Source organism: Brassica oleracea, chromosome C7 (genome assembly GCF_000695525.1).
Source record: "Brassica oleracea var. oleracea cultivar TO1000 chromosome C7, BOL, whole genome shotgun sequence".
Classification (NCBI taxonomy): Eukaryota; Viridiplantae; Streptophyta; class Magnoliopsida; order Brassicales; family Brassicaceae; genus Brassica; species Brassica oleracea.
Genome location: NC_027754.1, coordinates 18,276,278 through 18,303,167, shown reverse-complemented (window position 1 = coordinate 18,303,167; position 26,890 = coordinate 18,276,278). Strand labels below are relative to the sequence as shown.

Below are 26,890 nucleotides of genomic sequence, written 5' to 3'. Positions count from 1 at the left end.
AAAAAAAAAAAAAAAAAAAAAAGAGAATTGTAAGCAACAAACATCTTTCCAAGGGAGATGGTGGATACATAGAGAGAGGGCGGTGGAGAGGTTATAGAAGCAAAAGTTTTTGGGTATGGAGTCGAGTGAGGATGTGGAGGTTCTGAGCAGAGCCATCGAAAAACTTCTTGATGAGAAGAAGAATAGAGAAATTGCTGGTGAATCCTTTATTGAAGACGATGACGATCAGCTTTTGCTCTCTAGGATTATCTCTCAGGTACCCTTTTCCCCCATCCGTTTTATTTTCATTTAAATCGATTAATCTGATGTTTGCCCAGCGATCAACTTTTGTGAGCACCAGATTGAATATGATGATGTTTCAATCATTGACTTTTGTGACCAAAAAAAAAAACTAAACAAGTCAGTGTAATAATTGTTCTGCTGTGATGCGTGCTTTCATCACAAAGTTTTGTTTGCAAACCAAAAGCTCCAACTCGCTGTGGTTGGATCATTAACAAAAAGTAGATCAACACATCTTTGTTAGCGTCTCCTTATTCTTACTTGAACAACTTGGTTGTTTTGGGATGTAACAGTGGGCTTATCATTCTCAATGAACAAAAAATGACCATTCTCATAAAGTAAAGTTTGTGTTTTGTCAAGTTGCTTTTTGATGGCCAGAAGAACATTCTCTGTACTGGCATGTCTTGATGACCTGTTCCAGTTTCAGGGCTGATGCTAAATTTTTTTATATATAAACTCAGTTGGAATCACCAAATCCATTCCCAAAAGCAGTTGAGACTACCAGGGAAGAAGCAGAATCATCGCTAGATTCTTTAACATCTAAAGGAAGAGCAGAGGGTGAGAGACAACTGGAAGAGAGCATAGAAGAAATAGCCAAGGACATCAAGGAGGTGAAGAGGCAGAACAAAGTAACCCACATTCTGCTCTCTGCTTTGATCATCCTGACGTTGACTTGGCAGCTCTCTGAGTATTCAATGATTTACATGATGAAAGAGAGATTAACCCACCCAATCAGATCCATCGGAGGTATGTTTTCCGGGATGTTCAAAGGTAAGATCCGTCCTATCAAGAACAAACTCTCCAACGCCAGGGACGAAGACAATCATCACAATGGGAATGGAACAAACACTGGAGTTCATATCCAAGTGCCCGAGCTGTTGCGAGACTTGGGTCTCGACGACGATGATGAATAATAAATAATAGCTTTCTTTTGTAGCTGTTTGTGTTATACATTTGCAATCTAGAAACAGTCGTCACACACTCAATATTTGCTACTGTTTGTAAAAAAAATGCTGAGTATGAAAAAGAGTTCCAACAGAGAACCATGTTTCATTCAAACAAACCTTTTGTTTTTATCCTTAATAAGCAGTTACTGAATCATGGATCAGTGCCCGAAAACAAAAGGAGTCATTTCAACCAAAGTGTCCAGAGAGCTCCATTGATTAAACATAAAGACAAGAAAGTAAAAGCTTCAGTTCCCAAAACATGAATCTAAACCCCCAAACTTTCCATCAGTCTCTTTTGGCGTGAAACAATGGTTCATATACCCATGCCACCACATTCCTCAGGCATAGTTCAACCTGAATATGTCGTTGAACACGTAGTAGTTTCCCTGATTCGATACCAAATGGAACATCTGGGGCACAGAAGAAAGTACAATTATGAAAAAGTCAAAATCCAAACAACGTGCAGTGCTGATCTCTATGTTAACTCTTATGTAGGCAAAGACACAATATCCACGATTCAGAACACAAGAGATGAAAAATGTAGCTTCACTACGAGTAGGTCAGATTGACATGATACATATCTACCATTTACATTATAGTAGCCTGACTGAAGTTCGTACAACACTGATAACAAAGACACAAGTAGCACTAAGAGTTGAATGATGCAGGCATCACTCCACAAACCTAGTTAAGAGTCTTCACCATTAAAAAGAGAAACAAAGTTTCTAGTAGCAGATGATAGATACACACAGTGTCTAGCAGCAGAGAGATACACACATCACAGAGCAGCAGATGATACACGCACTACAGAGTTAGATTACATCTAACGCAATCAATTGAGGAAAAAACTCTTGACCTCAGACCTAATCACAGATCTATCGCTCAATGCATCGCTGAGAATATGAAACATCGTGTCAATTGCAGATCAATCAAGCTTCTAGTGCCCTAATAGCATACCAATCTAAAACCCTAGGATTACGAGAAAACACTCAAATCGAAGTTACATAGATCGAGGGGGGAAGGAGATTTCTGGGAAAACAACCTGGCTGAACTTGAGAGCGTGCTGTTCGCCAGCGAGCTGAAGGTTTCCGGAGACGAAGACGAGCATGCCGTTGGCGGGACCAGAGGGCTGGCAATCGACGGTGGTGATGTTGTGCTTGCACTGCTGGAAAGGAAGGCTGGTGAGCTTGGCGACGATGTTCTGAGAGCCCTGGATCTTCTGCCCTTCGAAGGTCAACATGGATCCTTCCTGGTAGAGAGAGACCAACCCCGCGCGATTCGAATCGAAGGTCGTGTAGTAGTGCTCGACGAAGGCCTTGGCAACTGCGTCTGGATCCATCTCTCTCTCTGTCTCTCTATCGTCTTCCTCTTCTGATCCTTTTCTCTCTCTCTGCGTCGTGCTTTCAAAGATTATAGAGAGAGAAGCAAAGAATGAAACTGAGATAAAACCGAAAATTTCCCAATAGATCAGATCGATCGAAGACGAGATACTGAATGAAAGAGGCTCTCAAGATACCTTTTAGTGGGCTTTTAATCTCATAATTTTGGGCCCAATATTTATCAATAAGTGATGGAGAGGAGAGTTTCAAGACGCGTGTTGGTCGAACCGGTAAAACCATGATCCTCCGGGTCGGTTGTTATAAACACCCAATAACGAATACGTATCAGTGGAAGGTGGTAACGTGTGAAAAAACAATGGGAATGCGCTTCTCTCTCTGTTTAGTTTTGGCCATTTGTTTTTATTTATTAAAGCAGGTGTATATTGAATAAGAATAAACGGGGTTATATGTAATTTGACTAACAGCTTGAGCTTTGGCCTTTGGGTTATTTTTGAAGCGTGTATTATAGTTTTGATACTAGCCAAACATTTGTTGTCACTTTACCAACTACTGCACCCCTCGTCTCATAACACGCCTTTTGTATTTTATGTAATTTAATTAATTTTCTCTTATTGAAGGGTGAGAAGTGAGACCACATAATGCGTTTGTTCCTCCTCTTTGTGGGCCCCACTTAACTTTTTTTTTTTTTCTTCTTATTTTTTTTGCTGCAGCTGTTTATTTATTTAATAACATCGGATAAGTTATTTTACCAATCATTTGAAATGATGTGTATATTAAACTATTAATAACGGTGGTAGTGCTAATTAATTCAAAAAAAAAAACAGGTTAAGAGATTTTAAACAGAGCCAACAAATCTCAGTTTGCAATAGAATCGAGTTTTTAACAGTACCACGGAATTTCAGGAATGAATTTTAAAAATTATTCGTTTATTCGTAATTAGTACATATGCTTGAGATTATTATAATATAGAAGTAAGAAAAAAAAGAAAGAAAGATAATGAACAGAAGAGAGGAAGCCGACATTTGTCTTCCACCATATTCATCTCATCTTTCCCAATGGTAGATTCGTCTTCTGCTTCTCCTCCTAATTCTTAGTTCCTCCCTCCATTAGATATCCACTCAAGCTCCCTTTTCACCTTTATTGTCTCTATATACTTCTTGCTCTCATCATCACACTCACAATTTCTGTTGTATTGGAGGACCATACTCTAGTCAATTCACGTACACAATATATGTTTACTGTTTTGGATTTGGAGCTTTGGAACCTCTTTTAAGTTCCTGTTTCAGCCTTTTATTTTTGGTTTTGGCTATTTCCTCTCTTTATCTGTCGTTATCTTTGATTTAAGTAAAAGGGCGCCTTTGGTTAGTCTAATCTGACACGTTCTCCTCTGTCTTTGGTTTCCTTTTTTTTTTCCTCTTTTTTTGTTTGTGGGAGAGACAACAAGGATCTGTGATTCTTCTCTGGTTCTGGGGTTTGATCGTGTGTGTGTTTTCAAGTGGTGGATGAGTCTGTTCCACGTGCTAGGGTTTTGTCTGAAGATTGGGCAGCTCTTCTGGATGCTATGCTGCTGGTTCCTTTCCTGGTTCGTTGATGCCGACAAGTCTCCTCTTCCCGTCGGCTCTGTCGGTGATCCTGACAAGACTAAGATGAAGAATCATAACATGTGCTTCTTCTGGAACAAGATCTCCACAAGCGGACTCAAGATCCCGAGTTTCTCTCATCATCTCTTTGGCTCCGTTAGATTCGGCAAGACTTTTTGGAGGAAGGTGCTGGTTGCTTGGGTCGTCTCCTCGGTTTTTATTTCTTTCTGGACTTTCTGGTGCCTTAGCTCTCAAGCTATGGACAAGAGGAAAGAGACGCTTGCTAGTATGTGCGATGAGAGAGCTCGTATGCTCCAGGATCAGTTCAACGTCAGCATGAATCATGTTCAAGCCATGTCTATCTTGATCTCCACCTTCCACCATGCCAAGTTTCCTTCTGCCATCGATCAGGTCTCTTTTGCTTCCTCTTCTTCTTTTTGTCTCCCAATCATTCATTCACTTTATACTAACATGAAGAAGCTTTTTTTTTTTTTTTTTGTAGAGGACGTTCTCGGAGTACACTGATAGAACTTCCTTTGAGAGGCCTCTCACGAGCGGGGTCGCATACGCTGTGAGAGTGCTCCACTCAGAGAGGCAAGACTTTGAGAGGCAGCAAGGTTGGACTATTAGGAGGATGGATTCACTTGAACAGAACCCTGTTCACAAGGATGACTATGACACAGAAGCTTTGGAACCATCCCCTGTTCAAGAGGAGTATGCTCCTGTCATCTTTGCTCAGGACACGGTTTCCCACGTTATTTCTCTCGATATGCTGTCCGGGAAAGTAAGACATGGCTTGTTCATATTCAGTCTCTGCTTTATAGTTTGGAGCAATGCTCACTGAGTTTTTTTATTGACAGGAAGATCGTGAAAACGTGTTGCGGGCCAGGAGATCAGGTAAAGGGGTTTTGACAGCTCCTTTCCCACTGATAAAGACGAATAGACTTGGGGTGATCTTGACGTTTGCTGTATACAAGAGAGATCTCCCTTCCAATGCGACGCCAAAAGAGAGAATCGAGGCTACTAACGGGTTTGTACCATAGACGTATAAAATAAATAAACGGAGTTTGAAATTTTCACTTTTTCTCATTATTTGATCTCTTATTTGGATGTCCCTCAAGGTATCTTGGTGGAGTGTTTGACATTGAAACCTTGGTGGAAAACTTGCTTCAGCAGCTGGCTAGCAAGCAAACGATTCTTGTCAATGTATACGATACCACCAACCACTCTCAGCCCATTAGCATGTATGGTTCTGATGTGTCGGCTGATGCGTTGGAACATGTTAGTCCACTAAACTTTGGCGATCCATTTAGAAAGCATGAAATGCGTTGCAGGTACTTTGGCCAATTCAGCATGTCTTCTGTTTCTTCTTGTTTGCAAGAAGAACGGGTTGTGAGCTTTCTTCCTCTTTGCAGGTTTAAGCAGAAACCACCATGGCCAGTGCAATCGATGGTGACATCTTTTGGTATCCTTGTGATTGCGTTGCTTGTTGCACATATATTCCATGCAACCTTGAGTCGAATACGCAGAGCAGAAGAAGATTGTCATAAAATGGAGCTGCTCAAGAAAAAGGCTGAAGCAGCAGATGTCGCCAAGTCACAGGTACGTACATGCAATTGCATCATCCCCAATTGATAGCTTTCCACTGATAGAGGGATGGGTTGTAGTCTAACTTCTTGTATGCAGTTCCTCGCCACTGTATCACATGAAATCAGAACTCCAATGAATGGTGTTCTTGGTGAGTATCATCAAACTCCTTATCTCACCTCTCTTCCATGAATACTATTACTCAAGAAAAACGCTGAACTAAATATCTTCCACTTGTGATCTCATGTTGACTTTGATTTGGGCTGTAGGAATGCTCCATATGCTTATGGACACAGAGTTAGATGTTACACAACAGGATTACGTTAGGACCGCACAGGCAAGTGGGAAAGCTTTAGTCTCGCTAATAAACGAGGTTCTGGATCAAGCAAAGATCGAATCTGGAAAGGTTGAGCTTGAGGAGGTGCGGTTTGATTTGAGAGGAATATTAGACGATGTCCTGTCACTCTTCTCTGGCAAGTCCCAAGAAAAAGGGCTAGAGGTAAACACACAAATGATCTTTAATGATTTGCAAAGCAAGATTTGTTTGTAACTTGTAACTGTTGATGATGAACACAGTTGGCAGTATACATATCTGACCGTGTTCCAGAAATGTTAATTGGGGATCCTGGAAGGTTTCGACAAATACTCACAAATCTTATGGGTAATTCCATTAAGGTAAACGTGACATACTTTTTTTACCATTCCATGCACATCGTAGTTGATAGCTGATCAGTTATAAACATCCCGGCAGTTCACTGAGAAAGGACACATCTTCGTAACGGTTCATTTGGTGGAGGAGGTACTAGACTCTAGTGATGTAGAGACATTAGAAAACACACTGAGCGGGCTTCCAGTTGCAGACCGGCAGAGAAGCTGGCAAAACTTCAAAGCTTTCAGCTCCAATGGACATAGGGGCTTAGCACCAGCACCATCTGAAATCAACCTAATCGTCTCAGTTGAGGATACTGGCGTAGGGATCCCTGTAGAAGCTCAGTCACGCATTTTTACACCGTTCATGCAAGTTGGACCATCTATATCCAGGACGCATGGAGGCACAGGGATCGGGCTCAGCATAAGCAAGTGTCTAGTAGGACTGATGAAGGGAGAAATTGGATTCTCGAGTACTCCCAAGGTTGGGTCCACGTTCACATTTACTGCCGTGTTTGCTAATGGCGTGCATTCAACTGAAAGAAAGAGTGAACTGCATAACAATAATCAGCCAGAGTTTGAGGGAATGAAAGCTGTACTTGTGGACCATAGGCCTGCTAGAGCGCAAGTCTCGTGGTACCATTTTCAGCGACTAGGAATCCGAGTTGAGTTAGTTCCATCTGTTGATCAGGCTCTACGTTTCATGAAGACTTGCGCTACCACTGTGAATATGATACTCGTAGAGCAAGAAGTGTGGAATAAAGAAGCTGATGTGTTCGTTAAGGAACCTCTTGTCCATTCTCCTAAACTGTTTTTGTTAGCAAATTCAATAGACACCTCAGTATCAGATACTTTAAGCAACGTTATAGACCCTCCAGTGTTGATAGTGAAGCCATTAAGGGCGAGTATGCTGGCAGCAACTTTGCAGAGAGGGTTAGGTATTGGGAACAGGGAAACTCCTCAACGCAAGGGACCTCCTGCTCTGATTCTCAGGAATCTTCTCCTTGGCAGAAAAATACTAATTGTGGATGATAACAACGTGAACCTCAGAGTGGCAGCAGGAGCTTTGAAAAAGTATGGAGCTGATGTGGTCTGCGCTGAGAGCGGGGTAAAGGCAATCTCATTGCTTAAGCCACCACACGAGTTTGATGCTTGCTTCATGGACATTCAGATGCCAGAAATGGATGGGTAATGTCTGACTGTTACAGCAAGGTTTGTAATAATGTTTGAAAATATGTAATAAATACTTGAGATGTCTTTCTGCAGGTTTGAGGCTACAAGGAGAATACGGGGTATGGAAGAGGAAATGAACAATGGGAAGGCTTTGACAGAAGAGGAAGGTAAGAGATCAAGATGGCATCTTCCGGTGTTAGCAATGACTGCTGATGTGATTCAAGCAACGCATGAGGAATGTCTAAAGTGTGGAATGGATGGGTATGTATCAAAACCCTTTGAAGCAGAGCAGTTGTATAGAGAAGTTTCTCGTTTTTTCAATTCACCTTCAGACACAGAATCATAAAGAGGGAATGGGATGGAAGAAGAGAAGGGTGAAGGAATATTAGAACTAGCGTCTCCTCTGCATCTTCTTGAAGTAGTAGTAAGCCCATACATACAATTCTCTAGCTTGCCCATTTCAGTTTCTAGTAATAATCCTTTCTGAACTTTCTTGTAGGAAACAAAACGATTCTACTGTAAAGTTTTTTATTTTCTTCTCTTCTCTGATCTGGGAGACCAAAACTGTGTAGATGAGTTGCAGCTAGAATCTATAGATTCTGACTTGCTTTGGACAGGAGGGAAGGGAGGCATAGAGTGTGTGTATGTGTGTGAATGATTTAGGATTCTTATGTTAGAGACAGTGCAGCTTCTTCATTATCAGCGACGTTTACTATATATATAGATACGGCTTGTGATATGAAGTTGAAGATAGCTTACTTTCTCTCCTCTGCTTTACACTGACTGGATCTGCCTCAAAATGGTTCTTACAAACTAACGAAACTCGTGTAGTCTCTTTTTGATTTCTGTCTATATAACAATTAACGAGCAAGTAAACACACTTCTTTCTTCGTTTTAGCAACTTGTTAAGAAAATGCTTTTAGACGAGAGTACTGTGCATGGCGAAGAGCATCTCAGGTTATACGTTTTTCCTCAGAATAGAGGAATTTACTAGAAGTGAGTTTCTCCATTTTTGAGGAAAAAACATGCAACTGATTTAGAAATTGGCTAAAATCCCAATTGCCATTTCTCAATCAAAAGCCGTTTCCAAAATTTATAGATTTTCTTTAATCAATTTAAGAACCAAATGATCTATATACATATTGATCACTAAATTTTTGGGAGTCCAAAATAAAATTTTCTTTATGCTATGTCTACAAACCGGGCATGTTCCCAGTTTCTCTTTTGATTTGCATACATGCCTAAATTGTGCGTACCCAAATTTCGATGTTTTGATGAGGGTTATTGAAGAGATTCTGATTCTGATTATATTTCTTGATCCATAAAGAACCATTGCTATCTGTAGTCAGACAACAATGGGCAGCGTATATTAATGATTATTGACTCTTTAAGTTGATTTTAATAATTGAAGACAACTGCAGAGAGACTGGCAGACAGGAAGATAGAGAAATTTGACAAGAACATTACTACCAGAGGTTTTGTTCCTGAGACCACCACCAAGAAGGGAAAGGACTACCCTGTCGGACCCATTCTCCTCGGTTTCTTTGTATTCGTTGTCATTGGTTCATGTCAGTTTTACCAATCTCTTTTACCTTTATTTTTGGTTTAAGTTACTCTATGTTATGTTCAGGGCACCAAATAGCTACGTGCTCCTTGATTATTGTTGGCATCATCTTATGTGTATGTGTTTGTATTCATATATTTACTAACCTTCTTACATGCTTTCTTGCAGCTCTCTTCCAGATCATCAGGACTGCAACTAGCGGAGGCATGGCGTAAACCTAATCATCATTCAAGCTAGAAGATTCATTTTCAATATGAGAATCTCTCTTCTTCTGGCTTGTCTTTTTCCTTTATACTGTAGAATGTGTATATCCTGTTTACTACTTGTTATGAAGAAATTTGATAGTTTTTTCTATAAAATATGCATCCTTTAATGTTGTCTTGAAGTTACTTTTGCCCATTGTTGTTTTATACTTTTGTATTTTTGTTGGCTTGTCTCATCCAAATACAGTTCCCTTCGAATCGGACCGGGTTGTGAACTTGTGATGACTCGGCCAAACAGTTCGGCGAACTAAAGATAAATTTTGAACCGGAGATAAAGTCTTCACACGAACAAGTTTTTTAAGTCAAAAGTTGTCCTGAACAATTCTAGTCAAGAGAAGCCAAGAATGCTTTTGAACAAAAGAAAAAAATGCTTATTCATCATTCAAAGGTTGAATAGAAACAAACAAATGATGGGAAATAAATCATTGCTAATAATTTGTTTTTTACTGCTTTGTATCAATTCAATTGGACGGTATATACATTAGTAAGAATAGTTGGAGAAGAAAAAGAAAGCATTGAGAGGTTATCATGAGTTAGTTTCATCATTTTTTCTTATAATTAAATGGCAATTGCTATGGTTAAATGGAAGTGACATGATTGAGCAAAGCTTATTGATGGGATGGCAAAAATGAATCAACCTCCACGCTTTACGACTACTTTTACAAACCGTGTGGAGCAGAAGAGGTCGGAATGGAAGACAGCTGGTTATTGAGATTGTACGGACTGTAATGTTTCCAATTTTTTCCCATACCGGGTTTAAATCAGCAATGATTTTTGCCGGGTGAGGCCGTCGACCATGGAAGTGGGTCACGATGTGGTCTTTCCACAACTCAGAGGCTTGGAGAAGAACAACCGGGAGAGCTTGAACCACTGATGTGCCGTCTTCGAGGTAAGTTGGATCTGAGATCTTTCGGAGATTTCTGAGAGACGCTTTGAATCTTTCAGCATACGTCGGAGCAGAAGAGGTCGGAATGGAAGAGAGCTGGAGTTTGGCGTCGATCTGAGAATCGAGCGCCTGAACTTCCTTATCCGAAACTGAGTGGGGGGAACGAGACATCAAAACAGCAGCTGCATAGGAGACCATTTTATAAGAAGGGGGGGGGGGAGAGAGAGAATTCTCGTCCTCAAGCGTGAGGCCCGGTGACGACGGCGATGGAACGAAAAACCCTAATCGCATATTTTTTTCGCAAGAGAGAGAAAAAACACTTTTTAACTATATATAAAGTTGTATACTATTATCGAAGACAAATGATTTTAGTTGTATAAAAACTTCATTTTCAGTGAGGAAGTAAGTCAAGAGCATTTGTCTTCCATAATAGTATACAACTTTATATATTGTTAAAACTTATAACAACAAAATGTGTTATGAAACTGTAATTAGAAAATATAACATACAGAAGAATAAAGTTAGGGGGGGAAAAAGAAAAATTGGGAAGTATGGGGGTAAAAGAGGAAATAAGAGGAAAAGCTGGAATAATTGGGAGGAAATATAATGATGAGGGGGCCAACTGACATGGAAAAAGATGAAGCAAAAGAGAGAGAGAGAGAGAGAAGAGATAAAAAGACAAACAGAAGATGGTTTTAAGAAGACAGAGAGAGAGATGCGGAGAGATGGTGAGAGGAGCTTCGTTTTTTTTCTAAAGAATGGCTGCTACTGCTCCTGACTTGTGCCATTGATTATTTTTTTTCTCTCTTTTGTCTCTTTTGACGCGGGGCATGGAAGAAGAGCTTGCCATGCTCAGACAGCTCATCGGACAGCTTCAAGAGCTCTTGCAAAACAGCTCTCCTCCTCCTCCTTCGCCTCCCTCCTCTTCGTCTTCTTCTCCCTCGTTTGTAGTTCTCCACAACCCTCAGCATCAGAACCGGTGAGCATCCCTCTCCCTCTCAGGCTAGATCTATGTACGGTGCTTTCGATCCTATTAGAGCGAATTTGAAACCTCATAGTAATGTGTTTCTTTTAGGGCTTATGCTTCAATTTCAATTGTTCCTCGGAATCATGCCATCTCTATGATTATTCCTGTTTTCTCTGTTATTTGCTTTTGAACAAGCTGAAAGATATGAAATTGATTTCTCAATTGATTCCAAATCTTCTTTTGCCCAATTGAGCTTATATAAAAAAGCTCTCTATTTTTCATAGAAATATTTTGCTGCCTTTATTACAGCTGCTTTCTTTACTTCAATCTTCTTGTCTAAATGTTGGTTGGTCTCATTTGAAAAGCAAGCACCCACCCCCTGCTGATGAATGATTACTGTGAATCCCTTACTTGAGAGGCCTTCCCTTTGTATTTTGAAGAAGCTTCACTTCTTTAACCTTCTAAATACCTTTAGTGTTTCCAATGCTTAAACCGGAAAAATGTTATTCTTTACAGCTGCCTTCTAGAAATGAATTCATTACACTGGAAACGAGGACAAAGGTGTCTTTTTTCCTGACAGATATTGTTCTTCTTTTTCACCAGATGCTGTTTGCCCTTATTTGACGACACTTCTTCTGATGTTTCTTGTGATACTCTAATGGCTGCTGGAAAGAGGCCCCGGTACTTGAAGATGTTAGATACTGCCAAGCGATCTCGAAAACAAAAGAATCAAGTAAAATCCCGCACGGAAGCAGATGATGGCATCATGGATCAAGAACTCTGGCAAGAGTTTCCCCAAGATCTCTTTGAATCTGTTCTTTCCAGACTACCTATTCCTACGCTCTTCCAGTTCCGTGCTGTTTGCCGCAAATGGAACGCTCTCATCGATTCAGATAGCTTCTCCAAATACTGCACCGACCTTCCTCAGACCATCCCGTGGTTCTACACCATAACCCACGAGAATGTCAACTCGGGACAAGTCTACGACCCTTCTTCCAAAAAATGGCGACATCCGGTCATCCCTGCCCTACCCAAGAAGACCATTGTCTTGCCAATGGCTTCTGCGGGAGGTCTAGTATGCTTCCTCGACATTGGTCATCGCAACTTCTACGTGAGCAACCCTCTGACCAAGTCTTTCAGAGAGTTGCCCGCTAGGTCGTTTAAGGTATGGTCTCGCGTTGTGGTAGGAATGACTCTTAACGGAAACTCCACAAGTGATGGGTATAAGGTCTTGTGGGTTGGGTGCGAAGGAGCGTATGAAGTCTATGACTCCTTGAGAAACGTATGGACCAAACGAGGGACCATCCCGTCCAACATTAAGCTCCCAGTACTGCTCAACTTCAAGTCACAGCCTGTGGCTATTAACAGCACGCTTTACTTCATGTTAACGGATCCGGAAGGGATACTGTCCTACGACATGGTCTCTGGGAGATGGAAGCAGTACATCATACCGTGTCCGCCGCACCTGAGCGATCACACGCTAGCCGGGTGCGGAGAGAGGCTGATGCTGGTGGGTCTTGTGAGTAAAAACGCAGCCACGTGCGTTTGCGTGTGGGAGCTGCAGAAGATGACGCTGCTGTGGAAGGAGGTTGACAGAATGCCAAACGTATGGTGCTTGGAGTTTTACGGAAAGCACGTTAGGATGAATTGTTTAGGCAACAAAGGTTGTCTGATTTTGTTGTCCTTGAGGTCCAGACAGATGAACCGTCTGATAACTTACAATGCTGTTACTAGGGAGTGGGCCAAGGTCCCTGGATGTACCGTTCCTCGTGGGAGAAAGAGACTTTGGATCGCTTGCGGAACAGCGTTTCAACCTTCCCCTACGGCTAGGGCTTGATCTTCTCTCCTCTCCTCTCTTCTCTTGTTCAGTTTTACGTACGGTTCACACTCGGTTGGTTTGTTTGTTTTGATTGTTGGGAACCGTAATTGTAATATACAAAAACATTTGGTATTGTAATGAGTAACTTGGGTTGTATTATAACCGCTTGGAAAGTGAAACTGTTTTTAACCCTTTTTGTATTTAGTATCAACTACATGAACCAAAAGTATAAGGGCATCTAAGTTTAAGAAAACATTTAACGTTGGATATATAATAACTTAAAGAAAACATTCTGTTCTGCATAACATTAGTACTGTGGTAAAACAGAAAAACAGAAAGTTGACACATTGTACAGTACAAAGGGAAAAAGAGACAAGACAGAAGAAGAGAAATTCATAATGAAAACTGCTTCCTCTTAGCTTGAATGGTGATTCGGTTTATGCCATGCCTCCGCTGGTCGCAGTCCTGATGATCTGGAAGAGAGCTGTAACAAAGCATCATGTATGAAAGTTAGTAAATATATATATGAAGACAACACATGCACATGGGTATAAGTGTGGTCATAATAATCAAGAAGCCAATATCTAGAAGAAAGCTCTTTGGGTGCCCTCATTCAACATAGATTAAGTTTTGGCAAAGTAAAGTGAATTAGATTGGGGAATAAAGAAGAGGAAATACACTCACAAGAGCCAATGACAACGAAGACAAAGAAACCGAGGAGGATGGGTCCGACAGGGTAGTCCTTGCCCTTCTTGGTGGTGGTCTCAGGAACAAAACCTCTTTTAGTAATGTTCTTGTCAAACTTCTCTATCTTCCTGTCCGCCAGTCTCTTTGAAGTTGTCTGCAATTATCAAAATCAATCAGTTTTCATACATTATCTCCAATTGGTAACGGTTCTTTCAGGATCAAACATATTCCAAATCAGAAACTCTTTCTTTAACATACAACAAAAAAAACATCCAATTTGGGTAAAGATTTGGCCATGCATCTAACAATCAAACAACAATAGTGCAGATATTAAAAAAAAACTTAGCTAATTCGAAAACGGATCAACGTATGTCTGTCATAATCGGGATTGATATTAGCTAATTGAATACGATTAACAGATTTAAGAGATCATTTTTTGTATAATTCATAGATTGATCATACAAAAGAGAGAGAGAGAGAGATTAGATCCATTACATTATACCTCCTAACACAGTATACAACCTTAATTAGATCAGACGTAGAATAAAAATATAAATGCTAATCATATGAAAAAAAAAATGAATTCATATGCAATGATCGAATGATACCATGATTGCGCCGGAGAAGAAAACGCTGTGATCTCGATCGAGCTGAAGAGAGAAAAAAAAACACTTTTTTGTTTTGTTTTTGTTTTCCCAACTACTAATATATTTATTACTGTTATATGTCTTGATCGTATTCAATTTCACCACCCAACTTAAAAAGGGATCAACTTTGCTATTCTCACAACGTACATCGTCACAGCCCATTTCTGATTGGGTAGAAAGACGTGTCATATCTACGTGGTCGTAAATAAGTGGACGGTTTTCTAAAGCTCAAGACTCAAGACTCGTTGGACAGGTAGCAGACGTGTCATGTCAAGTACTGAAAATCTTGAGGACGCGTAGCATCAACATTTTCATTTTTTTCGAATAACAAATCTAATAATAATAATACTAGGATACATTATCAACAAGGATTCAAGTGACGTATATTAATTGGGTTAAAGTTGATTGAATCTTTGTTAATAATGTTTTCTCAGCACATAATTAAAAAAAAAAACATGAAATACGTGTTTTTTGAATTTTGTGCTTATTTGTTTTAGCGGAAAATTTAAAACAAAAAAAGAAGGAAAAGAAAAAGAAATGCCGGCCGACAAATAAAAAAAAGCAAAGGGCAAAGCAAAACAGTTTAGAAAATAAAATACTAAAAAGAAAAAAAAAAGGAAGGAAGAAATAGAAAGGACTCCTGAGTCCTGAGGAAGCTTTATTATACTATTTCCCCCAGGCGATTGTGTCCTCCTCCTCGGCTCCTCCTACCATTCTTCACTTGTCGCTATTAGTCAACACGATTCCCTTCGCCGATCGGCTACCTCCGGCGACGCTCTCTTACTCTGGTTTTTATACCACTTGAGAGCTTCCTTCTCTTTTACAGACGGTTAGATTCTTTTCTTCTATCCTGAGATTTGGGATTACAGTTGAGTTTTTCAGGGTGAATGAATAGCCTTTCTTAGGTCTAAGATTAAGTTTTATTGTAACTAACATTGATAACCTTTTCTTTCTTTAATTTTTATATTTAAATCAGGGGTGTTCAATCCGGATATCGGTTCGGTTTCGGTTCGTTTTTTTCGGTTTTTCAGTATTTCGGTTAGTAAAATATAATCACCATTCTAAATCCATATTTACTTCGGTTCGGTTCGGTTTATATACTGCCGGTTTACGGTTTATTTGGTTTTATACCAAAACATAATTATTTAGTTTGAAATCATTTTTTTTTTTGGACAACTTAGTTTGGGATCATATTATATAAATTTTAGAGTCATATTGTCATCGCAGTCATTTATTAAAAATATATTATATTTTCAAAAAAAAAAACAAAAAAATAAAAACGCTTATACCTTCAAATGAAATAATCAAATCTAGAATTAAAATCAAAGCTCAAAATTTTTTAAATAAAAATAAAAAGCAAAAAGAGAAGTATGAAAGAAAATGTTTCCACTCTTCCATATTTAATGTTCATCAAAGTCATGTTTCGTCGAGTGAAACTCTGTTCGTTTATAAATAAAAAAAAATTATGAAGAATTTTTTCTAGTTGTTTTCCATCAAATTTATAACTTTTACTTCAATTTATTCAATGATAAAAGAAAACAAAATGATTAAAAGAAGAAAACTAAGAAAATAAAAAGCATCAGTTACGATGAATTGTTTATTTAATTATATTTTAAGTGTTTCTCGAATTATGATTCTTTATTACTATAAAAATATGGTAATAATTATTAACAAAAGAATAACCTATATAACAAATATATTTTTGATGTGACGTTATAAAATATGTACATATTTACATGTTTTTACTTTGATCGGTTTTGTTCGGTTTATTCGGTTTAATCGGTTATAAACTAAACCATATCTAAATCCTATGGTTTTTATAAAATCATATCCATTCGATTTATATGGTATATACCAAAACCATACTATATTGTCTATTTCGGTTCGGTTTGGTATGGTTCGGTTTTACCATTGGACAGGTGGTGAGATGAATTTTAATTGGCGTTGGGGGACCACTGTGATAAACCCTAGCTGATCGGGATCCAAACCTAACTTACTGTCGCACTCTTTTACTACTCTCATCTTTCGACACAGATCCACTTATTATTGTCTCTCTGCCGTTTTCTTTGACATAAAACTTTCATTCAATGTGTGGACTTTGTAGACCCTTTGATTAAAGCTTTTAACTTTGTTGGAAATTAGTTAGGAAACAAAGAAGGTTTGCAGTTAAGATGGCTTTATAGGATTCCCGTTTACATCGTGTGTCTTGTCAATTTGCTGGTTTGACACTCTCTGGGCCAAGTTTATTAAATGCCACTTGTTATATAGTGAGAAGGAACAAACACCCTTTCTTCTTGCCCTCTTTGTTGTTATGGTTGAAACATACAAAGCTTTCTCTTCCTCACCGAGTTACCAAAAAAATAAGCTGATTGCTTGATAATTGACAAAGCTTTTTCTTCTTGCTTGTGGTATTGATAGTTGTAGGGTGTCTTCTATATATAAGGCAGTTGTTTGGCTCGTCTGAGTAGTTTTTCTTTTCTTATTTCATGTATTTTTCTTCTTCTGCAGTGTTGGTGGTTAGAAGGTCTATGATATTTATCATACAGCTTGAATGGACTGCAACATGAGATCTCCGTTTCTGTGGGACTTGGAGAATTTGATCTTGCCCAACTCGTCAAAGACTGAAAATGACAAAGACCAGCTCACAACAGCTACCGAGTGGGAAACTGACAAGGGTGAAGGAATCGAATCTATGTTTCCCTGTTTCAATGGCGTCGACAGAGTCAGTAATTGCTCTACCACCAGTCTCTGGGACACTCCTGTATCCAAAAGCTCACAGTCCACCTCCACCAACTCATCTTCACCCGGAGTCAAACAACGCATGCTTGCATCAGAAAGTTCCCGTGGAGATTCTTGCTGCAACATAGATCTTGTCCAGGTGAAGGCATCTGTTGCCTCTGCTGAATCAGACCTCTCTTTGAAACTAGGAAAGCGCACATACTCCGAAGAATTTTGGGGTAGAAACAACAATAATGACATTTCCTTGACTCCTCCGGTTGTTACTCGAAAGAAATCCAAAACATGTGGTCAGAGCATGCAAGTCCCGCGTTGTCAAATTGATGGCTGTGAACTTGATCTCTCATCTGCTAAGGATTATCATCGCAAGCATAGAGTCTGCGAGAACCATTCTAAGTGCCCCAAAGTTAGTGTGAGTGGCATTGAACGTCGGTTCTGCCAACAGTGTAGCAGGTGAAAACTATAAAGATGATTCATTCAGTTTTCATGTTGCCCTCATCAGGGTTGACAACTGATATCTTTTGTAATTAACAGGTTCCATGCTGTGTCTGAATTTGATGAGACGAAACGAAGCTGCCGCAAACGTCTTTCTCATCATAATGCGAGGCGTCGCAAGCCGCAAGGAGTATTTCCATTTAATCCAGATAGGGTGTATGGTAAGAACCTACTTCACAGCTTTGACAAAATTTGTGTGTTTCTCAGGATCTTTGCATCTGTCTACTCTCTTATCTGTCTCTGTCACACACACGCACAGTTTCAGGGAAATCTAATGCGAACGGTTTACTCCTGCAGATCGAAGACAGCATACAAATATGTTGTGGAATGGTTTGTCTCTAGATACAAGATCTGAAGAAAAGTTTGCATGGGAAACCACCAATGATATAAAGCCTACACAGACGGAGAGCAGCTTTACTCTGAGCTTCCAGAGAGGTAATGGCTCTGAGCAGCAGCTGTTTGCTAGTAGCAACCACTCTTACTCTGCTTATCAAACCTCAGGCGGGTTCTCAGCAGGGAAGCCTAAGTTTCAACTTCATGGCCAAGGTTGGTGTTTGCACTTCTGCACCGGTTCCTTTTGTCATAAGGTTCTAGTAGATATATGTTGGTTTGTTATGTTATCCCTCCTAGTCCACCTTTGAAATAAGGTGAAATGTTTTGGCAGGTGTGGGAGAGTACTCGGGAGTCCTCCATGAATCACGAGAATTCCACCGTGCTCTCTCTCTTCTGTCAACTTCTTCTGATCACCTGGTCCAACCACATGCACAGCCACTTTCTCTACTCTTTTCATATGATGGTGTACCAAAATAGATGAGTAAGTAGTGTGAACTTTGTAAAACCAGCTTAGCTTCGGTTATTGGATACTAATCAAAACCAATCAGAACAACTTCATACTGTCTGCATTTGTATGGCGACTTGGGCTGCTTTCTTATTTGTATCCTTGTTTGGTTACCAGTTGTCAACAAAACACTAAACATTGAATATATGGCAAAGAATCTGTGTGTACTTTGGGATGCTGTCTGCTGGAATTGTTCTCAAATTGAAAATGTAGAAAGACATGAAAAACCAAATATCCATCTTCCCCAAAAGCTTCCACTCTGCATTTATAGTCGTAATTAGTATCAAGCACCTGATCGATAATCTACGTTCATGTTAAAATCTCAGTCAACAATTGGTCGGTAAGGGAAGATGTTGCAAGTGATGCTTATGGAGGCACAGAAAGACTATAAAAATTACTTTATCTAGCCATGGATTATTGGGTGGTTGATGGTTGGTTTCTCTATGAATAGGCCTTAGAAACCTCAAAACACTTTGACACAAGAGGCCTCATTTAATGAAAACAGTTGATATACGTTTATGACACACTAGACATGTCTGAGAGAGTAACGAAGTTTGCCATACAGCAGAATCCAAGACATCCAATACAACATGATACAAGGAGTTGACTTAATAGGTTTTGAAAAGTGGAGACAACCAGAGCTATCCGCGTACTCGGTTTAGCTTGAACAATGAAAGTTAGATGATTTATAATTTTATTTAAAAAGAAACTCCCACCAGATGCAACCTGACTTGTAATGGAGTGACTTTGCATTCACTACTCAATTCATATAAAATGGGTAGGGAAAGTGCCATGTATTGACTGTGATTCAACCATGGGATGGTGTTTGGTTCCATGTGAATCCGAAGACGTTGACAGAAGAGAGAGAGCACTGTAGAAATCTTGCGTTTCATAGAGGCCTCCTGAGTATTCTCCTACACCTTCCAAAAACATATAAAATTCAGTTTCAACCTCAGAAATCCACAGAAGAGTGAGAGCACTGTAGAAGTGAATGAATATATGAAACCTTTGCTAGGAAGTTGAAAGTTGGACTTCCCTGCTGAGGTTTGATACGCAGAGTCAGAGAAAGAGAGGTTGCTACTAGCAAACACCTGCTGCTCCTCAGCGCCACTACCTCTCTGGAAGTTCAGAGTAAAGCCGCTTTCCATCTGCGTAGGCTTTGTCTCATAAGTAGTACCCCATGCTGCATACTTTTCTTCAGATCTTGTGTTAAGGGACAACTCATTCCACAACATATTCGTATGCTGTCTTCCATCTGGCAAGAGTAAACGTATCACAATAGAGTTGCCTGAGTTTAAGTTGTGCAGAGAGAGATGAAAGATCCTGAGTTATAGGTTCTTACTGTGCACCCTCTCTGGATTCAAAGGAAACATTCCTTGTGGCTTGCGGCGCCTCGCATTATGATGCGAAAGACGTTTACGGCAGCTACGTTTCTTCTCATCAAATTCAGAGACGGCATGCAACCTGAAAGTTATAATAGAAATCAATTCTCTAACGTATGATATTACAGCAGATGAAAACTATTTATGGACAACTAAAATGAGGCCATGAACATAAACAAAAGTAAGAACCATAATCACAGTTTTTTTTTGTACCTGCTACACTGTTGGCAGAATCGACGTTCCATGCCACCCACAGTAACTACAGGGCACTTTGAATGGCTTTGGCAGACTCTATGCTTGCGATGATAATCCTTAGCAGATGAGAGATCCAGTTCACAGCCATCAATCTGACAACGAGGGATTTGCATGCTCTGACCACATGATGATTTGGATTTCTTCTGAGCAACAACATATGGAGGAGTCAAGAGCTTCACAGAAACGGCTGAAATGTCATTATTGTTGTTTCTACCCCAAGTCTCTTCATCAGAGTAACTCCGCTTTCCAAGTTTTAAACAAAGGTCCGATTCAGTAGAGGCAACCTGGAGAGCTGTGGATGCCTTGACTTGGTCAAAATCTCCAAGGGAACTTTTGAGTTTGGGAGATGATGAGTTGGTGGAGGTCAACTGTGAGCTTAGGAAACCGGTGGTGGAGGAGCCAGTGAAAGAGGGGAATATAGATTCAATCCCTTCACCTTTCTCAATATCCCAATCAGTAGTAGACGGCTGTTTCTTGTCAGTTTCAGTCTTTGACAGGTTGGGGGTGATCAAATGCTCCCAGTCCCACAACGGAGATACCATGTTGCAGTCCATTCAAGATGTGGGTTGATTTCATAGACCTTCTAAACACCAAAGCCACAAGGTTGCAGAAACTAGAGATAGTAAATGAAAGAGAAAAAAGAAATTAGAGAAAGCTGAATCTCTCAGCTACCTTTATAGAGGATGCCCTTCAACTATCAATACCACAAGAAATAAAAAGAAAAAAGAAAAACATGTGAATTTCAAGAACCAGACACAGCTCATCAACGTTTTTCACTCTCAAAAACTCTTTATGACCATTAGTTTCTTCAGCAAGAGAAGAACTTTCTATGTTTCACCCAGACCAGCAAAAAGGACAAGAGAAAGTTTACGACTTTTCTAAGCTCCCTCCTCTGCTCTCTCCATCACACAAAAGAAAAAAACTAAGTTGGCATTTAATAAAACAGGACCCACAAGTGATAAAATCTGAATGACAAGAAAATCAAGAAACACAATGTAAACGGAATACTAAAGCCAATACTTTCAAGAAGGTTCCTAACTAAACACAAAGCTGAGAAGCCTCTACAAAGGATGTCAAAAGAAAACGGCAGAGCCAAGAATGAATCAAATCTGCAACAAACAATAGAGACTCAAGTAATAAAGAGTAGTTGACAATGAGTTAGGTTTCAGTCCCAATCACGGTCCCCCTCATTAGCTAATGGTCCCCCTCAAACACCAATAGATTCATCTTAACTAACTAGCCATAGGGATGGCCATTATGGATGCTACAAACCAATTAGACAATCTAATGACACCATTTTGAATATATGATTAATTCGAACTCAGAATAGATCACTTTTTTCGGACAAGAAGCATAAAGTTACATTGTAATAATAGAAACCCCAAATCTCAGGATACAAATTTATGTTCCCCCTAGAATATTGGGGGAGAGGAGTAAGAGGAAGAAACCTAAGTAGAAAACAGAGTAGGAGAACGTCGCCGGAGTAAACCGATCGAAGAAGAATCGTTTTTGTCGGGACTAAGAAGAGAGACAGTGAAGAATGGGAGGAGACGACATAAAATCGCCTCAGTGGAACCACCGCCCAATAACTCTCATCCTCACACTCTTCTTTTCATTTTTGTTCCTTTTTGCTTTCCTCGTCCCTTCATTATTCTTTACTTTTTTGTTACTGTTACTGCGCTTTGGTTCCCTTTACCTTTTTTTTTTCTTTGTTTGTGTTTTTGTTTGCTTCCAATTTTGAGATTTTTTTTTTTTTTTTTGTGTGCTAGAGATTGATACATTATTTTGACAAAAAAAAAAATTTCAATTTTTCCGGTATAAAAATATTTTTTTTAATTATTTAATCTATTAAAATAGAATCCTACTTTTATCTACCGTTGGAAAGTTGTCATCTAAATTTGAAATGGTCTAATAAAATAATGTTACATATCTAAAACATTATAAATACATTTATTATAATTCAGTTACTAAAAAATTGATCATATGGGTTATATCTAGATCTTATAATTTAACAATAGGTAGATTCTCTCTCAGATAAATACTATTTTATATTTAATATATATTTGTTCATAGGGTATAATGGTTTTAGAATATATTCTACGTAAAAGTATATTCACATAATCTCGATTAACCTAACAATCTAGCTGTTCTTTTATTTTTTGTCACAAAACTAACTATTTTTTTTGTCACAATCTAACTATTCAGCTCAACAATTTAGGTGACAATTCTACTAAATCACCATAGTTATTATAACAAAGAAATAGTAATCACAGAATTATGAAGATCTCAACATGAAGATCTCAACGTGCTATGAAATCTCTACTATATACTATCAACAAACTCATAATTTTCAGTCATACCAAACACAACACAAGAAGTTTCTGCTACCAAAACAAAATTGTAATATATGTCCAAATAACTATTAAATAGATAATAAACTCTAAATTTATAAAATCATTAAAATTATAATACATTATTTTATTTTAAAATAAAAAGAATAAATCATGCGCTTAGCGCGGGTTACAGTCTAGTTATATGTTAAAAAGAATATCTTATTTTTTTGGACATGTAAATGTGTATTTTTCTAAGATTTACAGTTTTGCCACTATTGGTATTTTACAATAACATAATAATAATTGGTATTTTACAATAACATAATAATGCTATAAACTTCATAGTGTTCCGAATCTCTCAAAAAGTAGTTTTCTTAGTGCTTGCGGGTGGATAGTTAAAATTAAAAAAAAAAAGTATATTTAATCAACTTCATTTGAATATAATTTTTGTATTAAACTCAAATTAAATTTGAAATATTATAAATATATTATAGATTTTGAATTTGTACTATTCACTAACTAGTATTATAACTTACAAGTAGATAAATTTTGTTAATTTTATTTTATGTTGGTACATTTGTTAGTTAATCAATTATATTTGTCACAAATTGATATCCCACGTGTTATAAACCTGGATGTCCATAACCGGCCCGGTCCATAAGCCGGCCCAATACCTAGAGAGAGACAAAGGCGGCCGCAACAAGAGGAGAGAGAGAGAGAGGCGGCTAGGAGAGACATCAAACCCTAGTTTTCTTTTACTTGTATTTGTATACTTTTCATATTTGTATCTTTCCATTTATCTCTTTGTAATTCTCATTTATAAGGGCACTTTATGTTATGAATAATAATAAGAACTTACAGATTCTAAATTCTTATGTTTACAACACGTTATCAGCATAAAACTCTAAACACCCTATCGCAAAACCAAAATCGCAAAACCCTAAACCTAGCCGCGACCCGACGAACCCTAATCATCCGATCGCGTCTCTTGTTCCAGCTCACGTCCCCGATCAGCTCCAGCCCAAAGCGTTCCTGATCCTAGACGAACTCAGCCTCAGCTACCATCCATGACAGCTCGCGTTCCCGGACAGCAAGCGTCCCATTCGCACCAGACAATCAAGCCGTTCGCGATCCGACAACAAACAGCTCGCGTCCCCGATCAGCCGCTCGCGACCTCAGCCTCAATCCGTTCGCAGTCAGCTCGCGTCCAGGCCAGCTCGCGTCCAGTCCAGCTCGAGGTTCATTCTTTGGTGGTCCGGTTTCAACAATCACCTAAGCTAAAAGGTAATTCGAAATCTAAGAACATATGAATCGAATTTGGATTGTTTGATAAAGAATGAAACCATAAAACCTAATCTTTATGATAAAAGCCATAGGATAATAGATCAAACCCTAATGAGTAAATCGAAGCTCTAAAGTTTGATACCCTAAACCCTAAATCATGTTTCTACATGAATAAAACCCCAAATCGGATTTTACAAATTAAAATCAGATAAAACCTAATCCTATATCTATAAACCCTAAATAATATAAGTATCAGAATTAATTATACTATAATTATCAAATCGCATATTAAAACCCTAATCGAATTTTTTGAAATCAAAATTGTTTTCGGTTTATCATTGAGGTTTTAAATCTGATTGAATCTGATGCTATGTTGCTACAATTGTTTGACAATTAAGTTGCTAGATTTATTATTCTCATCCTGCTAGTTTAATAATTCTGATCTGTTTAAGTCTTGATTAAATCCGACCTACTTGTTTTTATTAATGTTTTGATCACAGTTAGGATTGATAGATTTATTTTCTCATCCTGCTTGGTTAATTGTTCATCTGATGTAAAATTGATTAAACCGACCAGCTTGTTGAAGCATTGATCGAATCCGATAGGTTGCTAGCTTGCTTTGCTTATATAATCGATAGGTTGATAGATTCATGATAAAATCTAATGTCTTGAGGTTTAAGATTGTATGCTAGGTTCGATTTTATTGATTGATCTGATTAGAAATCATGAAACCCTAATTGTAGTCCTAACCTTAATCCGCAAAAAATTATACCTAAATATTGAGTGATATATGATTTGAGATGTCGAAAATCAACCTGGATTTTACTGCCCTAAATCTCTGTGGAGATAATTATTTACAGTGGGCATTGAATACAAAGATTATCCTAAAGTCAAAAAGACTTGGTGAATGTATCATAGAAGACAATAATGCAAATGAGCAAGATTGATACAAAACAATATTAATTATTCGCCATCATCTTATTGAGAGTCTCAAAGATCAGTATTTGACAATTGAGAATCCTCCAGACCTTTGGACATAATTCAAATCGATATATGATCACCAAAGAAATGTGTTATTACCAAAATCTATGGAGGAATCTCAGAATCCAGGACTACAAGTCCGTGGATGAGTCTATTGCTAGCTAAGCCTCCAATACTGATGAGAAACAATGAATTGAGACCTTCTGGATCAACCTCATTACCTGAAGCCAATAAAGCCACAAAGGAAAAGATAGAATCCAAAGAATCTAACCACGTTCAGGATGATAGACCACACGGTCATGGCCGTGGAGGGTAGAAAGGACATGGCCATGGCCACTATTATACATTTGGCCGTGGGAACCACTATGGCAAAGGCCGTGGGTATCAACCTAATTTGATATCATGGTCGAAGCAGATACCGTGGTATATCCTTTAAACCACAAAGCTCGACCAAATCAGTGTGCCATAAATGTGGAATGGAGAACCATTGGGCTAAGATATGTAAGACTCTCAAACATCTTTGTGACCTCTATCAAGAGAGTCTAAAAGGGAAGAATCCTGAAGCCCACTTGCTATATAAAGATGGTAAAGATGATTTTGATCATGAAAGAGATGATCCTACGGAATATGAAATTTCTGATTGCCTGAAAGAATAATGTTGATTTCGACTTCTGTGTTTGTTTTGCTTTTATACTTGCTTTGTTTTATCACTTTGAATTTATTTTATTGCTTTGTTTGATCCAAACTTAATAAAAGGAATGAATGATTTTTTTCAAATATATAAGTTTATAAGAAATATAGTTGCGGGTATAGCCATTCTCATGATAAGCTACGACCAGACTAAAAAAATTTAATGATTTATATCCACTCATAGAAGCTCATTGAGTTTAAAAGATATAAGAGTGGTTTCCATATTGAAACAATGGACAAAGGAAATAAAAAGTTCCTTTTAGATATATAAAATTCGCCCAAGATCATAGAAAAATGGTCGAAACTATACCTGCATTCTCTACTGGTCTTTATTATGCCAAGATCAGGATGATAGAGGCTAAATACCTGCGAAAAATATTCACTTTATGGCATAACCGGATTGGCCATCCTGGTTCAAACATGAAGCGAAATTGATATACAAATGGGCACACATTGAAAGAAAGAAAGAGTTATCTCAAAGAATCTCACGTGTCTAGCATGTACACAAGGGAAACTCATTGATAGGCCATTACCAGTCAAAGAGACTAAGTAAAAAATAAACTGGTGAATACATGTCTCAAGCGTTTAAATGATTATGGTATGTCCATGAGGGGAAGTGTGGACAATTCCGTGATACATGTCCATACTAAGTACGGCTTGGCCGAAATCTTTTATTAAACGCATACAGCTGATTGCTAGACCATTACTAATGAGGTCAAAACTCCCAGTCACAGTTTGGGCCACACAAAATTTACATACATCTAAGTTAATACGCATCAGGCCATTTAGTGAGCATAGATATTCCCCATCGATTAGATAACAGGTCAAGAGCCAGACATATCCCATCGTAAGACATTTGGATGTGCCGTCTATATACAAATTACTCCACCACAGAGAACTAAGATGGGACCTCAGAGGAGGATGGAGATATATGTTGGATATGATTCTCCCACGATTATTAAGTACCTTGAGCCAAATATGGGTGATCAATTTGAGGCCATGTACATGGATTAGGGGGGAGAAAGTAATAAGCTGGTAAAAGAGTAAAAGAAATTACATGGAATCATACATCCTTATATTGGCAAGATCCTCGGACTCAAGAATGAGATTTAGAAGTCCAAAAGATTATACAAAAGCTAGCTTAAACAATTGTCGTGGTAGACCAATAAGTTCCAAAGATAAGATCCCTCATATATTAAAGAAAGGTTCTAATGAATCCGTGGACGAGGGAATCCTAGACATGGTCGATCCTAAGATGAAAAAACTTAAAAGCCACGACCGTGGATGAGGAAACCATAAACATGTTTGTACCTAAGGTGCCTAACAATGAGGCTTGGGACGCCAAGCTTCAGGGTACTGAAGGTCATAATGAAATCTCAATAAGTTATGTCATGTCCGGAGCACAAATGGAACAAGAGAAAGAAAGTCGACAGTGATGATATATTTGCATGCAGTGTAGCACTTGAGATTATAAAATGAATGAGGATCATGAACCCACGTCCATACATC

General features: G+C 38.6%; 8 protein-coding genes across 19 annotated transcripts; 5 read left to right on the top strand and 3 right to left on the bottom strand.

Annotated features, from left to right (window-relative positions):
- The first annotated feature begins 10 nt into the window (after nucleotides 1–10).
- LOC106301346 lies at nucleotides 11–1,480 on the top strand. The gene is made up of 2 exons (XM_013737720.1): nucleotides 11–256; nucleotides 741–1,480. The coding sequence occupies exons 1-2, from the start codon at nucleotides 116–118 to the stop codon at nucleotides 1,191–1,193; spliced, it is 594 nt and encodes a 197-aa protein (XP_013593174.1). The 5' UTR covers nucleotides 11–115; the 3' UTR covers nucleotides 1,194–1,480.
- Nucleotides 1,305–2,682, bottom strand: LOC106301347 (nuclear transport factor 2). The gene is made up of 2 exons (XM_013737721.1): nucleotides 2,269–2,682; nucleotides 1,305–1,636 (listed from the first exon to the last, which is right to left on the bottom strand). Exons 1-2 carry the CDS (start codon nucleotides 2,563–2,565, stop codon nucleotides 1,565–1,567), a joined length of 369 nt encoding a protein of 122 aa, XP_013593175.1. The 5' UTR covers nucleotides 2,566–2,682; the 3' UTR covers nucleotides 1,305–1,564.
- Nucleotides 2,683–4,068: 1,386 nt separating this feature from the next.
- On the top strand, nucleotides 4,069–8,297 carry LOC106306128 (histidine kinase 3). 2 transcript variants are annotated; one of them, XR_001263114.1, is made up of 11 exons: nucleotides 4,069–4,557; nucleotides 4,649–4,930; nucleotides 5,007–5,176; nucleotides 5,268–5,480; nucleotides 5,562–5,748; nucleotides 5,833–5,884; nucleotides 6,003–6,232; nucleotides 6,310–6,408; nucleotides 6,485–7,569; nucleotides 7,648–7,978; nucleotides 8,054–8,297. XR_001263114.1 is itself a non-coding variant. In XM_013742604.1 (10 exons), exons 1-10 carry the CDS (start codon nucleotides 4,069–4,071, stop codon nucleotides 7,898–7,900), a joined length of 3,060 nt encoding a protein of 1,019 aa, XP_013598058.1. In that variant the 3' UTR covers nucleotides 7,901–8,297. The 2 variants fall into 2 exon arrangements, 1 of the variants encoding a protein (XP_013598058.1); XM_013742604.1 differs by having other exon boundaries at nucleotides 7,648–8,297.
- Nucleotides 8,298–8,909: 612 nt separating this feature from the next.
- On the top strand, nucleotides 8,910–9,509 carry LOC106302750 (stress-associated endoplasmic reticulum protein 2-like). The gene is made up of 3 exons (XM_013739196.1): nucleotides 8,910–8,918; nucleotides 8,966–9,122; nucleotides 9,287–9,509. Exons 1-3 carry the CDS (start codon nucleotides 8,910–8,912, stop codon nucleotides 9,331–9,333), a joined length of 213 nt encoding a protein of 70 aa, XP_013594650.1. The 3' UTR covers nucleotides 9,334–9,509.
- A 1,397-nt stretch (nucleotides 9,510–10,906) lies between these two features.
- LOC106306703 (F-box only protein 6) lies at nucleotides 10,907–13,371 on the top strand. Of its 2 annotated transcripts, none has more exons than XM_013743418.1 (2): nucleotides 10,907–11,246; nucleotides 11,838–13,371. In XM_013743418.1, exons 1-2 carry the CDS (start codon nucleotides 11,098–11,100, stop codon nucleotides 13,069–13,071), a joined length of 1,383 nt encoding a protein of 460 aa, XP_013598872.1. In that variant the 5' UTR covers nucleotides 10,907–11,097; the 3' UTR covers nucleotides 13,072–13,371. The 2 variants fall into 2 exon arrangements, with proteins under 2 accessions (XP_013598872.1, XP_013598873.1); XM_013743419.1 differs by having other exon boundaries at nucleotides 10,968–11,246; nucleotides 11,908–13,371.
- LOC106306704 (stress-associated endoplasmic reticulum protein 2) lies at nucleotides 13,297–14,486 on the bottom strand. The gene is made up of 3 exons (XM_013743420.1): nucleotides 14,349–14,486; nucleotides 13,738–13,894; nucleotides 13,297–13,537 (listed from the first exon to the last, which is right to left on the bottom strand). Exons 1-3 carry the CDS (start codon nucleotides 14,349–14,351, stop codon nucleotides 13,491–13,493), a joined length of 207 nt encoding a protein of 68 aa, XP_013598874.1. The 5' UTR covers nucleotides 14,352–14,486; the 3' UTR covers nucleotides 13,297–13,490.
- Nucleotides 14,487–15,018: 532 nt separating this feature from the next.
- On the top strand, nucleotides 15,019–18,633 carry LOC106306179 (squamosa promoter-binding-like protein 11). 4 transcript variants are annotated; one of them, XM_013742682.1, is made up of 5 exons: nucleotides 15,019–15,216; nucleotides 16,896–17,576; nucleotides 17,658–17,779; nucleotides 17,916–18,164; nucleotides 18,283–18,633. In XM_013742682.1, exons 2-5 carry the CDS (start codon nucleotides 16,939–16,941, stop codon nucleotides 18,426–18,428), a joined length of 1,155 nt encoding a protein of 384 aa, XP_013598136.1. In that variant the 5' UTR covers nucleotides 15,019–15,216; nucleotides 16,896–16,938; the 3' UTR covers nucleotides 18,429–18,633. The 4 variants fall into 4 exon arrangements, with proteins under 4 accessions (XP_013598136.1, XP_013598138.1, XP_013598137.1 ...); XM_013742684.1 differs by lacking the exon at nucleotides 15,019–15,216 and having other exon boundaries at nucleotides 16,571–17,576; nucleotides 18,283–18,474; nucleotides 18,534–18,633; XM_013742683.1 differs by lacking the exon at nucleotides 15,019–15,216 and adding an exon at nucleotides 16,575–16,795.
- Nucleotides 18,634–18,947: 314 nt separating this feature from the next.
- LOC106306180 (squamosa promoter-binding-like protein 10) lies at nucleotides 18,948–21,736 on the bottom strand. Of its 7 annotated transcripts, none has more exons than XM_013742689.1 (5): nucleotides 21,542–21,736; nucleotides 20,052–20,676; nucleotides 19,799–19,920; nucleotides 19,463–19,711; nucleotides 18,948–19,376 (listed from the first exon to the last, which is right to left on the bottom strand). In XM_013742689.1, exons 2-5 carry the CDS (start codon nucleotides 20,645–20,647, stop codon nucleotides 19,222–19,224), a joined length of 1,122 nt encoding a protein of 373 aa, XP_013598143.1. In that variant the 5' UTR covers nucleotides 20,648–20,676; nucleotides 21,542–21,736; the 3' UTR covers nucleotides 18,948–19,221. The 7 variants fall into 7 exon arrangements, with proteins under 7 accessions (XP_013598143.1, XP_013598145.1, XP_013598139.1 ...); XM_013742691.1 differs by having other exon boundaries at nucleotides 20,052–20,673; XM_013742685.1 differs by having other exon boundaries at nucleotides 20,052–20,992; nucleotides 21,542–21,735.
- Nucleotides 21,737–26,890: the final 5,154 nt, after the last annotated feature.